Source organism: Triticum aestivum, chromosome 7A (genome assembly GCF_018294505.1).
Source record: "Triticum aestivum cultivar Chinese Spring chromosome 7A, IWGSC CS RefSeq v2.1, whole genome shotgun sequence".
NCBI classification, from domain to species: domain Eukaryota; kingdom Viridiplantae; phylum Streptophyta; class Magnoliopsida; order Poales; family Poaceae; genus Triticum; species Triticum aestivum.
In genome coordinates this window covers 146,930,481-146,946,390 of record NC_057812.1, presented here as the reverse complement: position 1 = coordinate 146,946,390, position 15,910 = coordinate 146,930,481, and the positions used below count along the sequence as shown (strand labels likewise).

Below are 15,910 nucleotides of genomic sequence, written 5' to 3'. Positions count from 1 at the left end.
GAATGACTTTCATTATCTCTCTATCTTTTGCCGTGGTCGGGTTTTGAGTCTTACTCAACTTCACACCTTGTAACAAAGGCAAGAACTCCTTCTTTGACTGTTCCATTTTGAACTACTTCAAAATCTTGTCAAGGTATGTACTCATTGAAAAAAACTTATCAAGCGTCTTGATCTATCTCTATAGATCTTGATGCTCAATATGTAAGCAGCTTCACCGAGGTCTTTCTTTGAAAAACTCCTTTCAAACACTCCTTCATGCTTTGCAGAATAATTCTACATTATCTCTGATCAACAATATGTCATTCACATATACTTATCAGAAATGTTGTAGTGCTCCCACTCACTTTCTTGTAAATACAGGTTTCACCGCAAGTCTGTATAAAACTATATGCTTTGATCAACTTATCAAAGCGTATATTCCAACTCCGAGATGCTTGCACCAGTCCATAGATGGATCGCTGGAGCTTGCATATTTTGTTAGCACCTTTAGGATTGACAAAACCTTCTGGTTGCATCATATACAACTCTTCTTTAATAAATACATTAAGGAATGCAGATTTGTTTATCCATTTGCCAGATTTCATAAAATGCGGCAATTGCTAACATGATTCGGACAGACTTAAGCATAGATACAAGTGAGAAACTCTCATCATAGTCAACACCTTGAACTTGTCAAAAATCTTTTGCGACAATTCTAGCTTTGTAGATAGTAACACTACTATCAGCGTCCATCTTCCTCTTGAAGATCCATTTATTTTCTATGGCTTGCCGATCATCGAGCAAGTCAACTAAAGTCCACACTTTGTTCTCATACATGGATCCCATCTCAGATTTCATGGCCTCAAGCCATTTTGCGGAATCTGGGCTCACCATCGCTTCTTCATAGTTCGTAAGTTCATCTTGGTCAAGTAACATGACCTCCAGAACAAGATTACCGTACCACTCTGGTGCGGATCTCACTCTGGTTGACCTACGAGGTTCGGTAGTAACTTGATCTGAAGTTACATGATCATCATCATTAGCTTTCTCACTAATTAGTGTAGTAGTCACAGGAACAGATTGCTGTGAAGAACTACTTTCCAATAAGGGAGCAGGTATAGTTACCTCCAGTTCTACTTTCCTCCCACTCACTTCTTTCGAGAGAAACTCCTTCTCTAGAAAGGATCCATTCTCAGCAATGAATATCTTGCCTTCGGATCTATGATAGAAGGTGTACCCAACATTTTCTTTTGGGTATCCTATGAAGATGCACTTCTCCGATTTGGGTTTGAGCTTATCAGGTTGAAAATTTTTCACATAAGCATTGCAACCTCAAACTTTAAGAAACGGCAGCCTAGGTTTCTTGCCAAACCATAGTTCATACGGTGTCATCTCAACGGATTTAGATGGTGTCCTATTTAACGTGAATGTAGTTGTCTCTAAATTCATAACCCCAAAACGATAGTGGTAAATCGGTAAGAGAAATCATAGATCGCACCATATCTAATAAAGTACGGTTACGACGTTCGGACACACCATTACACTATGACGTTCCAGGTGGCGTGAGTAGTGAAACTATTTCACATTGTTTTAACTGAAGGCCAAACTCGTAACTCAAATATTTTACTTCTGCGATCATATCGTAGAAACTTTTATTTTATTACGATGATTCTCCACTTTACTCTGGAATTCTTTGAACTTTTCAAATGTTTCAGACTTGTGTTTCATCAAGTAGATATACTCATATCTGCTCAAATCATCTGTGAAGATCAGAAAATAATGATACCTGTCATGAGCCTCAATATTCATCGGACCACATACATCAGTATGTATGATTTCCAACAAATCTGTTGCTCGCTCCATTGTTCCGGAGAATGGAGTCTTAGTCATCTTTCCCATGAGGCATGGTTCGCAAGCATCAACTGATTCATAATCAAGTGATTCCAAAAGCCCATCAGCATGGATTTTCTTCATGCGCTTTACACCAATATGACCTAAACGGCAGTGCCACAAATAAGTTGCACTATCATTATTAACTTTGCATCTTTTGGCTTCAATATTATGAAAATGTGTATCACCACAATCGAGATCCAACAAACCATTTTCATTGGGTGTATGACCATAGAAGGTTTTATTCATGTAAACAGAACAACAATTATTCTCTAACTTACATGAATAACTGTATTGCGATAAACATGATCCAATCATAGTCATGCTCAACGCAAACACTAAATCACATTTATTTTAGGTTTAACACTAATCCCAAAAGTATAGGGATTGTGCGATGATGATCATAGCAATCTTGGAACCATTTCCAATACACATTGTCACTTCACCCTTAACTAGTCTATGTTTATTCTGCAACTCCCATTTCGAGTTACTATTCTTAGCAACTAAACTAGTATCAAATACTGAGGGGTTGCTATAAACACTAGTAAAGTACACATCAATAACAGGTATATCAAATATACCTATGTTCACTTTGCCATCCTTCTTATCCGCCAATTACTTGGGGTAGTTCCGTTTCCAGTGACCAGTCCCTTTGCAATAGAAGCACTCGGTTTCAGGCTTAGGTCCAGACTTGGGTTTTTTCACTTGAGCAGCAACTTGCTTGCCATTCTTCTTGAAATTTCCCTTTCTTCCCTTTGTCCCTTTACTTGAAACTAGTGGTTTTTGTTTACCATCAAGACTTGATGCTTTTCTTGATTTCTATCTTCGTCGATTTCAGCATCACGAAGAGCTTGGGAATCGTTTCCGTTATCCCTTGCATATTATAGTTCATCACGAAGTTCTACTAACTTGGTGATGGTGACTAGAGAATTCTGTCAATCACTATTTTATCTGGAAGATTAACTCCCACTTGATTCAAGCGATTGTAGTACCCAGACAATCTGAGCACATGCTCACTATGAGCTATTCTCCTCCATCTTTTAGCTATAGAACTTGTTGGAGACTTCATATCTCTCAACTCGGGTATTTGCTTGAAATATGAACTTCAACTCCTGGAACATCTCATATGGTCCATGACATTCAAAACGTCTTTGAAGTCCCGATTCTAAGCCGTTTAAGCATGGTGCACTAAACTATCAAGTAGTCATCATACTGAGCTAGCCAAATGTTCATAACATCTGCATCTTCTCCTGCAATAGGTTTGTCACCTAGCGATGCACCAAGGACATAATTCTTCTATGCAGCAATGAGGATAAACCTCAGATCACGGATCCAATCCGCATCATTGCTACTAACATCTTTCAACTTAGTTTTCTCTAGGAACATGTCAAAAATAAAACAAGGGAGCTAAACGCGAGCTATCTACAACATAGATATGCTAATACTACCAGGACTAAGTTCATGATAAATTTAAGTTCAATTTAATCATATTATTTAAGAACTCCCACTTAAATAGACATCCCTCTAATCCTCTTAAGTGATCACGTGATCCATATCAACTAAACCATGTCCGATCATCACGTGAGATGGAGTAGTATTAACGGTGAACATCACTATGTTGATCATATCTACTATATGATTCACGCTCGACCTTTTTGTCTCCGTGTTCCGAGGCCATATCTGTTATATGCTAGGCTCGTCAAGTTTAACCTGAGTATTCCGCGTGTGCAACTGTTTTGCACCCGTTGTATTTGAACGTAGAGCCTATCACACCCGATCATCACGTGGTGTCTTAGCACGAAGAACTTTCGCAATGGTGCATACTCAGGGAGAACACTTATACTTTGATAATTTAGTGAGGGATCATCTTATAATGCTACCATCAATCAAAGCAAGATAAGATGCATAAAAGATAAACATCACATGCAATCAATATAAGTGATATGATATGGCCATCATCATCTTGTGCTTGTGATCTCCATCTCTGAAGCACCTTCATGATCAGCATTCTCACCGGCGCGACACCTTGATCTCCATCGTAGCATCATTGTCGTCTCGCCAATCTTATGCTTCCACGACTATCGCTACTGCTTAGTGATAAAGTAAAGCATTACAGGGCGATTGCATTGCATACAATAAAGCGACAACCATATGGCTCCTGCCAGTTGCCGATAACTCGGTTACAAAAACATGATCATCTCATACAATAAAATTTAGCATCATGTCTTGACCATATCACATCATAACATGCCCTGCAAAAACAAGTTAGACGTCCTCTACTTTGTTGTTGCAAATTTTACGTGGCTGCTACGGGCTTAGCAAGAACCGTTCTTACCTACGCATCAAAACCACAACGATAGTTTGTCAAGTTGGTGATGTTTTAAACTTCGCAAGGACCGGGCGTAGCCACACTCGGTTCAACTAAAGTTGGAGAAACTGACACCCGCCAGCCACCTGTGTGCAAAACACGTCGATAGAACCAGTCTCGTATAAGCGTACGCGTAATGTCGGTCCGGGCCGCTTCATCCAACAATACCGCTGAACCAAAGTATGACATGCTGGTAAGCAGTATGACTTATATCGCCCACAACTCACTTGTGTTCTACTCGTGCATATGACATCTACGCATAAAACCTGGCTCTGATGCCACTAAAGGGGAACATAGTAATTTCAAAAAAATTCCTACGCACACGCAGGATCATGGTGATGCATAGCAACGAGATGGGAGAGTGTTGTCTACGTACCCTCGTAGACCGTTCGCGGAAGTGTTATATCAACGCGGTTGATGTAGTCGTACGTCTTCATGATCCGACCGATCCAAGTACCGAAAGCACGGCACCTCCAAGTTCTACACACGTTCGGCTCGGTGACGTCCTCGCCTTCTTGATCCAGCAAGAGGGGCGAAGTAGTAGATGAGTTCTGGCAGCACGATGGCGTGGTGACGGTGTTGGTGAAGAACAATCTCCGCAGGGCTTCGCCTAAGCACTACGAAAACTATGACGGAGGATAAACTAGAGGGGACGGGGTTGCCGGCACACGGCTTGGTGTTTCTTGACGTGTCTTGGGTGCTAGCCCTACCCCTCTATTTGTATGTTGAGCCTTAGGGTCAAAACTTGGAGTAAAAGCCTCCACAAAGTCGGTTTCACCCAAAAGGCAAGAGTCCTTCTAGGATTCCAGGGCCAGACGCTAGGGTTCCCGGCGTCTGGACCCAGACGCCAGAGACCCTGGCGTCTGGCCTCTGGACTCCGCAAAACTTCCTTTTGTGCTTTCCAAAAACCTTGTGGGCTTTCCCCTTTGGCCCAAATAAAGTGTTCTCGTACCCAAACATTTCAGGAAACATCTGGAACCCCTTCCGGTGAATTCCGGAACCCTTCCGGTGACCAAACACTATTATCCCATATATCAAACTTTATCTCCGGACCATTCCAGAGTTCCTCGTCATGTCCGTGATCTCATCCCGGACTCCGAACAACATTCAGTCACCAACATACATAACTCATATAGTACTATATCACCAACGAACGTTAAGCGTGCGGACCCTACGGGTTCGAGAACTATGTAGACATGACCGAGACACCTCTCTGGTCAATAACCAATAGCGGGACCTGGATGCCCATATTGGTTCCTACATATTCTACGAAGATCTTTATCGGTCAGACCGCATAACAACATACGTTGTTCCCTTTGTCATCGGTATGTTACTTGCCCGAGATTCGATCGTCGGTATCTCAATACCTAGTTCAATCTCGTTACCGGCAAGTCTCTTTACTCGTTCCGTAATACATCATCCCGCAACTAACTCATTAGTTGCAATGCTTGCAAGGCTTATAGTGATGTGCATTACCGAGTGGGCCCAAAGATACCTCTCCGACAATCGGAGTGACAAATCCTAATCTGGAAATACGCCAACCCAACAAGTATCTTCGGAGACACCTGTAGAGCACCTTTATAATCATCCAGTTACGTTGTGACGTTTGGTGGCACACAAAGTGTTCCTCCGGTAAACGGGAGTTGCATAATCTCATAGTCATAGGAACATGTATAAGTCATGAAGAAAGCAATAGCAACAAACTAAACAATCAAGTGCTAAGCTAACGGAATGGGTCAAGTCAATCACATCATTCTCCTAATGATGTGATCCCGTTAATCAAATGACAACTCATGTCTATGGTTAGGAAACATAACCATTTTTGATCAACGAGCTAGTCAAGTAGAGGCATACTAGTGACACTATGTTTGTCTATGTATTCACACATGTATTATGTTTCCGGTTAATACAATTCTAGCATGAATAATAAACATTTATCATGGTATAAGGAAACAAATAATAACTTTATTATTGCCTCTAGGGCATATTTCCTTCAGCGTCGGCCACGGCTGTAGCGATGGAGATGGGGGAGGAGAAGGAGGTGATGGACGTGGCGATGGAGGAGGTGGGGGTGTTGGACGCGGCGATGAACGAGGACGAGGAGGAGTATGTGCCGGCCACGGTTGCGGCAATGGAGAAGGAGGTGCTGGACGTGGCGATGGAGGAGGGGGGAGTACGAGTAGGCTTCGGTTGCGGCGATGGAGAAGGAGGAGGAGGAGGAGGAGGAGGCGCCAGACGTGGCCGCGGTGATGGAGGAGGAAGGTGAGATGGACCCGATGCTTGCGGTCGCCCAAGCCGAATTCGGCACGGCCGATGCGCTGGTCGAGTTTACAAAGGAGGTTGTGAAGCAGCATGCCATCCAGGACTCCATCCGCTCGAAGGCGAAGGTGGAGGCAAACCGCCGCTAGATCGGGGATCAACGGTCGGAGGTGGATGCAATCTTACCAGACATGAAGTCCGACGAGAACCAAGAGCCAACGTGGGAGGCTGTCGCCCCCCTAGAGACGCATGTTGTCACATCTCCGACGACAAGTAGGCTAGGTTTATCTACGAGCTTTTATGTGCTGCATGTCCAGTATGAATTTTATAAGTGAAGTTTGAGATATGTGATTGTGCCAAAAAAAATTGTTGTCCAGTCACTGACCGCGGACACACATGGACACGTGGCGTGAATTTTGGTATGCCCGGCTGTGGATGCTCTAGAGAGCTGTGGCCGTCTAATCGATGGCAACCAGTGCATGTAGACACTTCCAAGGCCGGCAACTAGTGCATGTAGACACGTTCAAGGCCGGCAACTAGTGCATGTAGACACTTTCAAGGCCCATGAGAACTTTTGAACTTTACACCATACCAAGGTGCCTAATTTGGCCGTCTTTGATAGCGACTTTACTCTCTCGCGATCGCTCGCGGGAGCGAGCGATTCCCATGCGTGCAGCGATCCGTCCAGGGCAGCTGGCCGCTTTTATCGCGATGATGGTGGGAATGCTCCCTCACGTAATCACACCATCCTGTCTGAATCGAGCGTTGCAACGCGCGCGCGCGCAATAGTCACGCCCCTTTGATAGACAGGCATGATATATCCCCCCGTCCACTTTGGTGCCTGTCTCTGCTATTCCGGGGGCCGCCAGCTCGCCGTAGTGTCCCAAAAATCCTCGTGGGATTCAGGTCAGGTCCCAAAACCGAATGCGAGCGTCCGTTTCCACACTTCAGGGCGTTCGATCAAGAGCACCAGGTCCAAGTGCCACCGTTCCGTTGACGCTGCTACGCTGGTGCGCTCGATCGTTGAGTCCCTCCCGGCTGGTCTCGTGCGCACGCGCGTGCGTCCTTGACCTCGAAGGCGGCGTGGGGGCGCAGGTGACGGCGAAGGCTCCTTCCGTCCTTCCTTCCGGGCCACCGCGCACTGTGGCCTTTGCCATGCTACGGGTGCTGCATGCCTGCCTGTGACGTCTCCACCGCGCGCGTTCCTTCCTTGTCGGGGATTGGTGATGATTCAGGTGTAGTTCTTGTTGGCCTTAGTGGAGCGGGGATTTGAGATTTCCCTGGCCCTGCTTCGCTCGATGTGGTCCGGCCCGCACGTATGCACACACTGTGGACGCCACTGTGCATGCCGTGGCACTGGCTAGTCAACTCCGGAACAGAGCTCCCCGCTTTCTATAGTCTCTAGTATAGGGACCAATTGAGCAGTCAACCACGCTTGACATCCACTATAGCACGGAAAATAGGTCATAATTATGGGTTTGAGCATCTCATAACCAGTTCCTAACAAGAGACGGCTTTAATTAGAGCATGTACAAAACCAAAGATAGAGTTCACTGCTCTAACTAGCCTCCCAGGAATCTGCTCCGTCTTTTCTCCTGAAAGGACATCGACCCACATCATCTAGAGCAACATAAAAGAAATTTCACTTTCTATAATTGATTGATGGGTGGTCTCCTAATTAAGCCGTCTTTACACGGAGATCCAACACTAACAGACAACAATGAACGTGCAAAAGCATTGGGTCGGCCTCAGAATTTCGACAATTCGTGGACAGACATCTTTATTAGTTGTTCTATCCCTTCCTTCAACAATCTCCTCCACTAATTTTAAAATAGTCAACCGACGCCACACATAAATTTCTAGACGAAAATACCATATACTATTAGATGGTAGATTTCCATAGGTATCACTTAAACTTGTTACCAAGATAAATGGTAAATTGGTCAATATTTGCTCGGGATTATTCTCAGAAATATAAATTTGCGATTTATGGAGTACTCCAATTTATAAAACTACACATCCTTGTATAACCATAAAAAATTGACTTCTTATATTCTTATTTTTCCAAGTGTCAAGGACTACCTGGTTATTTATTTATTACTGCAAATTTTAAACTTATTTAACTAGTTTATCTAAAAATAATTTTTTAACTAGCATTTCACATCCAAACATCTCAAGCCAACAGTTGTCTTTGACGCCAAATCAGGGCAACATTACAAAATATTGGGAAACAAATATGCTGAGTTATCTTAGAATTGAAAACACTATTAGATACGTGATATTGTTGTTCTAAAATTTATAGTCAAGTCCAGAAAAGAGGGTATCCATGTTTTAAAGTTCTTATTACACACTTAATTGTATTTTAAATTGAATTATATATATTTAAATCCATCATAAATTCAAGATAACTTCAGATTTTGAATAAATTTTATGGATTTGATAAGTAAAATAGATTAGTGTTTTGTTATTGTTATAAGTACTCATTGAATAAACTTAAATTTAAGTGTCATCTTATTTGTTTGATTCGGAATGTAATTTCAGAGTTTTTCACGCGAGGCAAAAATTAGAAAACTAGAATTAAATTCAAAGTTATTAAATTTGCAAAGTGTCATTAATACAAATCAGATTTAATTTCATATAAATCTACTACTAATTTTTATTATAAGTATAACTAAAAATATGTGTTTTAAATGAATTAATCCACCCGTCGAAGCTCTCGCACACACCCTTCCATATCCTCTTATGTCCTCCTCGCACATCCTCTCCTCATTTCCTCCTCCTATGCTCCAAACTTGTTTGAGACCGGAGGTGAATTAAAAAAAATATATACCAAATGTGTGTATTTATTTAATTGTATTATAGTGTTAATGAGTATAATTTTAGTTACTTAATTGAGATACTTTTTTAATTGTACTTAATTGACATAGTTAACCATATAACAATGTTTTATTTTCTCCTCCCAGAGTCGCTCCAAACTTAATTGAGACCGGAGGCGAATTAAAAGAAAAAAACTTTTTATACCAAACATTTGTACTTATTTAATTGTATTATAGTGTTGGTGAGTATAATTTTGCTTACTTAATTGACATAGTTTTTTAAATTGTACTTAATTGACATAATTAACCATATATCAATGTTTCTTGTGTGGGACCATATAACAATGTTGTTAAATATTAATTGTAGTGCTTTCTGTTATTAGTTGTGCACATACATATAATTCGTTTTTTAGGCTTGTCTGGATGCTTGACTTCTTCTAGTGTATACAAGGGCTCCTATCAATTTCTGAAACAAAAGGTTTTACACGAAACTAAACAAGGAAATCTAGTTACATAAATTTTAGTGTGACTTGTCACTCTTCTATGGGAGAGACACTGGTAGGCTCACTAAACACATTGTTGCCTATCAAATCAACTAATATTACTAGTTAGTGTGTGGATTTGCTCTAGCAAAATTTGGATTATACCTAACTGTTTAGTTTACACTACAATAATCTTTAGACTTAACAATAATAGTATTATTTGCGGCCTACTCCGCTTGAGGCCTTGGGTGGCAGCCCTCTTTGCCTCCACTTGATTGGGATGGCTTGCGATTTGCTCAATGAGACCCGTGATGTACGTCACTCAATATATCATCCGTATTTAAATATGACAACCAAAAGTAGTAAATTTAATATCAAAATCTGCATGGAAAAAGGGTAAATCCATGACCTCACGAGTTTTTTCTCAACTAATACCGTGTAGCATATATTCTTCCAGATCTTTTTCAGGCAAAGCAAGCTCCGTTAGCTTCATCATCATATTATAAATTTATGCAACCTCTGACGCAGTACAAAGCGAAAGAGATAACATAAAATACACATGCGCGTAGGCACATGGAGAAAATCACAAAAAATACAAATGCGTTACACCAGACATGTACTCAGGCTATCTACGTACCCATGGCATACACACACACGAAGCTAGCTGCGTCCAGTACTACTTCAGTTCCTTTGGCACAGAGCTCGCTCGTACGCGGTACACCCGTACAAACACGTAGATGCATGGATCGTACATACTTTGACTGGTTACAAATGGCGTCCCGCGCTCGTATACGTGCGCACTTACGTACGTACGCATGCAAATCCAATACAGAGCATATATATAGTTGGGGTGGGGTGTAGTTGCACCGGCCGGCCGGCCGATCAGACATGGTCAAACTCGTCGACGGCCATGGACCGCTGGCTCTGCAGGCGGCGGAGCTTAAAGGAGGAGAGCTTCTGCGGGCCGTCCTTGACGGAGGGCTCCTCCTCGAAGCGGATGTAGGTGTAGACCCAGGCACCGGAGAGGGTGCCGATGACGGGGCCGAGAAAGTAGATCCAGAGGCCGGTGTAGACGCCGCTGGCCACCGCCGGCGCCAGAGTCCTCGCCGGGTTCATCGATCCTCCTGACACAGGCCTGCAAATGCCACTCGTTTCCCCTCGTCTTAGCTAATATGCATGACTGGTGCTAAAAATCAAGATGTCATTGTGGAGTTCTGGTCCTACGTGTGTGTGTATAGCTAAGGCTATTGTTCAATGGCTGATCTTTCCTGTCTAGTATTATTTTTCCCAAAAGTGTTTTTGTATTGTGTTTGTCTATATACGGCCAGGAATCATGTGTCATCTATCTGTTTGTAAGGTTCAAAGAATCCTAGACAATTCATTACTAGTGAGCTCTTGCAAGCTGGGTCCGGCCGTCACCTTTGCAACTAAAATAAGGTTCTTCAAATTCTTTGTGAAAAAGATGTGGGTTGGTGATCAATTTACTAGTAGTATTTCTTATCACTACATAACGATTGAATCAATCAAGCTGTTAAAATAATTAAGCCCCCAACGACTCCTTGCTAAAGTCAGTCAGTGTGGTGGTTAGTGATTCTTTCATATATTTACCCTGCGAAGATGGACGTAATGCAAACCGCGGAACCAACTGCTAACCCCGCCAACTCACCCACCTGCACCAAGCCAAAAAAAAGCAGAAATTAATACCAATAGTAGCATAATATGAAGAACCGAGAGCTAGAACTCCAATCAAGAAATCAAAACAGGGGGTCTGTGGCGGATCAATGAACGTACCGCCCTCGAGTCCGTGGCGACGGCGCAGGTGATGAACATCATGTTGAAGGTGACGATGATCTCAATGACGAGGGCGTGCCAGTGCGGCCCCGTGGGGGTCGTCGTCCCCAGCACCGTGATCGGGTGCAGCACCGCCCGCAGCACGAACGCCGCGCACATCGCCCCGGTGAACTGCGCCGCCCAGTAGAACGGCACCTGCATCGCAATCGCCACATGGATCAAACACCCAATCAGCAAAGCACACGGAGAAGCCCACGGATTGAGACGTACGCCGCACACGCTCTAGACCACGCATGGTGCGCGCGTAGGTATACGTGCACGACGTGAAGGTGATGCGACACAAGGGTGCAATGCGGCCTTTTCTTTTGACCCCCCGTCCTGCTTGTTGTGCATATGCGATATGCTCCCTCCCTTTACGTGCATGCACGCTAAGTTCACGTCTATGGCCAGCAAATGGATGGATGGAGGCCGTCTCTCCTACGGGGAAAAGATCGTACGAATCCTGTCATATCTAAGCGTGACCGGCCAGAAGTCGGCCGGCCGGCAGTGATGATCTTTGGGCACACGCACCACGGGTATGGAATCAGATGGTGTTGTCAGGCACAAAGTAGCCAGGCCTGGCATGGAGATTGATGGATGGCTGGAGCATGCAGGGAGGGACACATCGGAATCTTTCGCCGAAAGACTACTACTGGCCTTCATGGCATGGCTGGTTGATTTGTGATCGAATATAGGCATATAGTCGACGTCAACGTCGAGCTTATACCGTGCGCTTGACTTGAGCGGCGAGTTCATCATGTGAAGCAGCTTTCAAGTTTGCTAATTATGCCCGCTAGCTAGACCATGTTCTAAGAAACTCCAGCATATTATTCATATGCCGTCATAATTGGGACGGATGCCCGGGAGCAACCATGAGGAAATAGTAGTATTTATTCCTCTAAAAAATTAGCGAATGTCAACCCCGTGGTTGGCCCCGGGAAGATGCAATTAGTGGAGACTAATTAACAAGAGCTCTCAGGGTAAGCCATGTTCTTCCCTAATCATGGAATAGTTCTACATGGAGATGCCTTATCCATCTATTTTAATTTTTGTGTTAGATCTGAATTTTTCCAATCATTCACATGTTCAGCATGTATATATTACTTTGCTGCTAGTGCTACATGCCTACATGTCATGCCACCGATCATCCCAACATGCGACTAGCTAGCCAGGGAAGTCTTTTAGCTACTCCAAGTCTCCAACTTGTGCTATTATATACTTAAATACAACAGGAGTACTGTTTCGGATGATAGGATATGTTCTTGTGTCCAGCTTGGCTGGCTGATCCAGATGCGTTTTGTGAATTATGATACGGTTCTTGCAGTAGTTGAAGACCTCCCTAGTTGTACATGTTGTCACATATAAAATCCTGCTTTATTGGCTAAGCTTAACTAATTATCTGCTGCACCGATCATGCATTTGCACATGCGTTTTGATGCCGCCTGGTTATATTAGGCTCGAAATCACTTAATTAATTAAGCCGTGACAATTTCTTGTTTGCACGTTCAAGTTGATAACCAAGTCCTACTGAACAACGACATGTCATTCGCTACGCGTCCGTACGTGAGACAAAAGATGAAGGCAAGAAGCATGATGGATGGATGGATGCATATGTATGCGTACCTGAATCCAGGGGAAATGCCGGAAGCAGGCGAAGGAGAGCGTGACGGCGGGGTTCATGTGCGCGCCGGAGATGTGGCCGGTGGCGTAGATCATGACGGTGACGATGAGGCCGCCGACGACGGACTGGCCCAGCTGCGAGACGCGCGTCACGTCGGCGCCGTAGATGGACGCCGCCCCGCACGTCACGAACACCAGCAGGAACGTCGCCACCACCTCCGATATCACCTGCACACGCGCAAGCAGACGAAACGTTAGCCTCAGCGGCAGCACGCACGTCCGAGCTAGCTAGAAAAGCATGGCCGGCGATCGATCGACCGCTGCGGCCGGGCAGCCGATGGGCTGGCTATCTCCGGGGAGCTCGCTCGCTCACCTTCTTGCCGAGGTGGGGAGGGAAGAAGTCGGCGAAGGACTTCTCCTGGTAGTACATGCTGGGGGCGAGGCTGGGGGCGCCGTCCTGCACCGTGGACAGGTCGTGGATCTCGTTCGAGTAGTTCACCCGCGAGTTGGCCCTCGTCGGGGTGTTGGAGGTCACCGACATCTTCGGTTGGGTTGCTTGATCTCCTCCGGTCGACTACCCTCGAGGTTGATCCCAGAGATCTCTCGATCCCGGACTATGAGATATGATCAATCAGCAAGCTGTGGTGTCAGCTAGCGGTGGTAGGCTCGCTCTACATACAGCTCGGAGCTGCCGGGAAGAGAAGGTGAGGCGTGTGATTAGCTATGTAGCTCTGTGAGATATGCTCGGTTGCTTGCCTGCTCTCTGTCCTGCGGCGAGCGGGCGCGTATTTATAGGTGGAGGTGGAGGCGCCAGCCGGGGTGGAGGTGGAGGGAGGGAGGGAGGGAGACGAGGTGACAGGTGGTAGGCGCGCCACTCCACTGCAGCCGCTGCCTTTGCGTTTGTGGACTGGCCGCGCCCGATCAGGCCGGACCGGCCAGCCAATCTGCCTGCGAGCGAGACACCGTCCAACGGGCCAGCTGAAAGCTGACAGGATGCGAGTAATCCTACCACCGATGCTACTAGAATAGTACAGTACTCCCTCTGTAAACTAATATAAAAGCGTAGTGATCTAAACACTCTTATATTAATTTACGAAGGGAGTACTAGATAGCAAGTATGCCAGTCGCAGAAAATAAACTAGTATACGATACGTCCATATTGCTTCAGATCTTTAAAAATGCTGCATGTTTTTCATTCGTTGTGTTGGGTCGATTGAGTTGTTGCTGGATCCAGTGGCCGGCGCATCGGCCCCCGTAGCCTGCCGCCGGAGATGCTCCGTCGCGTGCACGGAGTATGTTCGACGATGAAATCCAGGTATTTTAGTTGGTCCCAGCCCGGCCCTGTTGTCGGCCGGTGATTGGGTCCAGGGCATCCGGCGCGCTTATTGGCTGCCATCATCATTATATTATAACATAACATTAGCTTAGTTAGCACGGGAGTACATGCTGCAGTGGTAGTAACCAGTAGTAGGTCTTAATCGGATCACATGAGCATCGATCGCGTCACACACTCACACGTACGAATCTGCCAAGCAGAATGCCGAAACTGCCAACAATATACAACGCCACATGCTTGAAAACGGGAATTCTCAGGAGTAGATCGCTCCTTGCAGGGATTATTTTTCAACATAATTTTCTTTCGGTGCCGTGTCGGCAAGGACGTCGGTCAATGCAGCAGCATTGATATACTACTTTTGTACTAGTAACTTGTTAAAGTACGATAAAAAACAAATGCCACAGGCTAACAATCATGAACGCGGATCCGTGACCGCGACTCTGACAAGAGAAGAACAAACGAGGCTACACGCCAACGCTGCAGGTTCGTTCGAGCGGCATGCAGCCAAAGGGACGCCACGCCGCCGCGATAAAGCGCGGCCAACGTCGCCGTCGCCTGACGCCGGACACGACGACGACGAAGAGGAAATAGTGTAGTATTCAAATTCGGATATTTCTTTGGTCGGTTCGGGCTTCCCATGGTTAGACAGACGGCGATGCATGCCCTCGAGAAAGCGACGATATTTTCTACAAGTAGAAGAGGGGCTCGATCTGCGGCCTGCACCGCGGCGACCGCCGCACGTCACCCACGGCGCCGACGACTGCAACGGCGATCAACGGCGAGACTTTGGGCCGAAGTTGCTCAAAATATTCTCGGGCAGATCGGGCGATTAACCCGCTGAGATGGACGTGGTAACAGAGGGCAGCTGTGGCCTGCAAGGGCGCAGCCGTGCAAGCTAGAGCTAGACAGCTAGTGGGAGTCCGTGCTGCCTAGCTAGCTAGCGTTCGATCTTCAGAATTTCGTCAGGGCTCAGATTTCGGACAGGGACCGAGGGAGATTACGCGCCTGATCCTGCTGATCCGGTGGCATTGAACCGCTGCAGGTACGGATCGCCGTAACCACTGGATCGATGGCAGGAGGATTAGGCCTCTAATGGTCGCCGTCAGGCGTGATTAGGCATCGCACTGACCAGCGGCTTGCCTGCCCACCATTGACGAGAAGTAGAAGCTATCAAGCTGGCTAGACTCCTAGGGGCCTCGTCACTTCAGCGGCTTGCAAGGTTTCCGTGGCCACGGTGCGAGCCTTGGCGCTGGGGCTTCCCGGGACCCCGTTTTTCTCTCCCCTCCGTTCCGTCCCGGATGCAGGTACAACGGGTTCCTTTTTGTTTCCG

General features: G+C 45.6%; 1 protein-coding gene across 1 annotated transcript; it reads right to left on the bottom strand.

The window, feature by feature from the left end:
* Nucleotides 1-10,254: 10,254 nt before the first annotated feature.
* LOC123151130 (aquaporin NIP2-2) lies at nt 10,255-14,019 on the bottom strand. Its single transcript, XM_044570897.1, has 5 exons — nt 13,618-14,019; nt 13,248-13,472; nt 11,586-11,780; nt 11,403-11,464; nt 10,255-10,929 (listed from the first exon to the last, which is right to left on the bottom strand). Exons 1-5 carry the CDS (start codon nt 13,783-13,785, stop codon nt 10,677-10,679), a joined length of 903 nt encoding a protein of 300 aa, XP_044426832.1. The 5' UTR covers nt 13,786-14,019; the 3' UTR covers nt 10,255-10,676.
* Nucleotides 14,020-15,910: the final 1,891 nt, after the last annotated feature.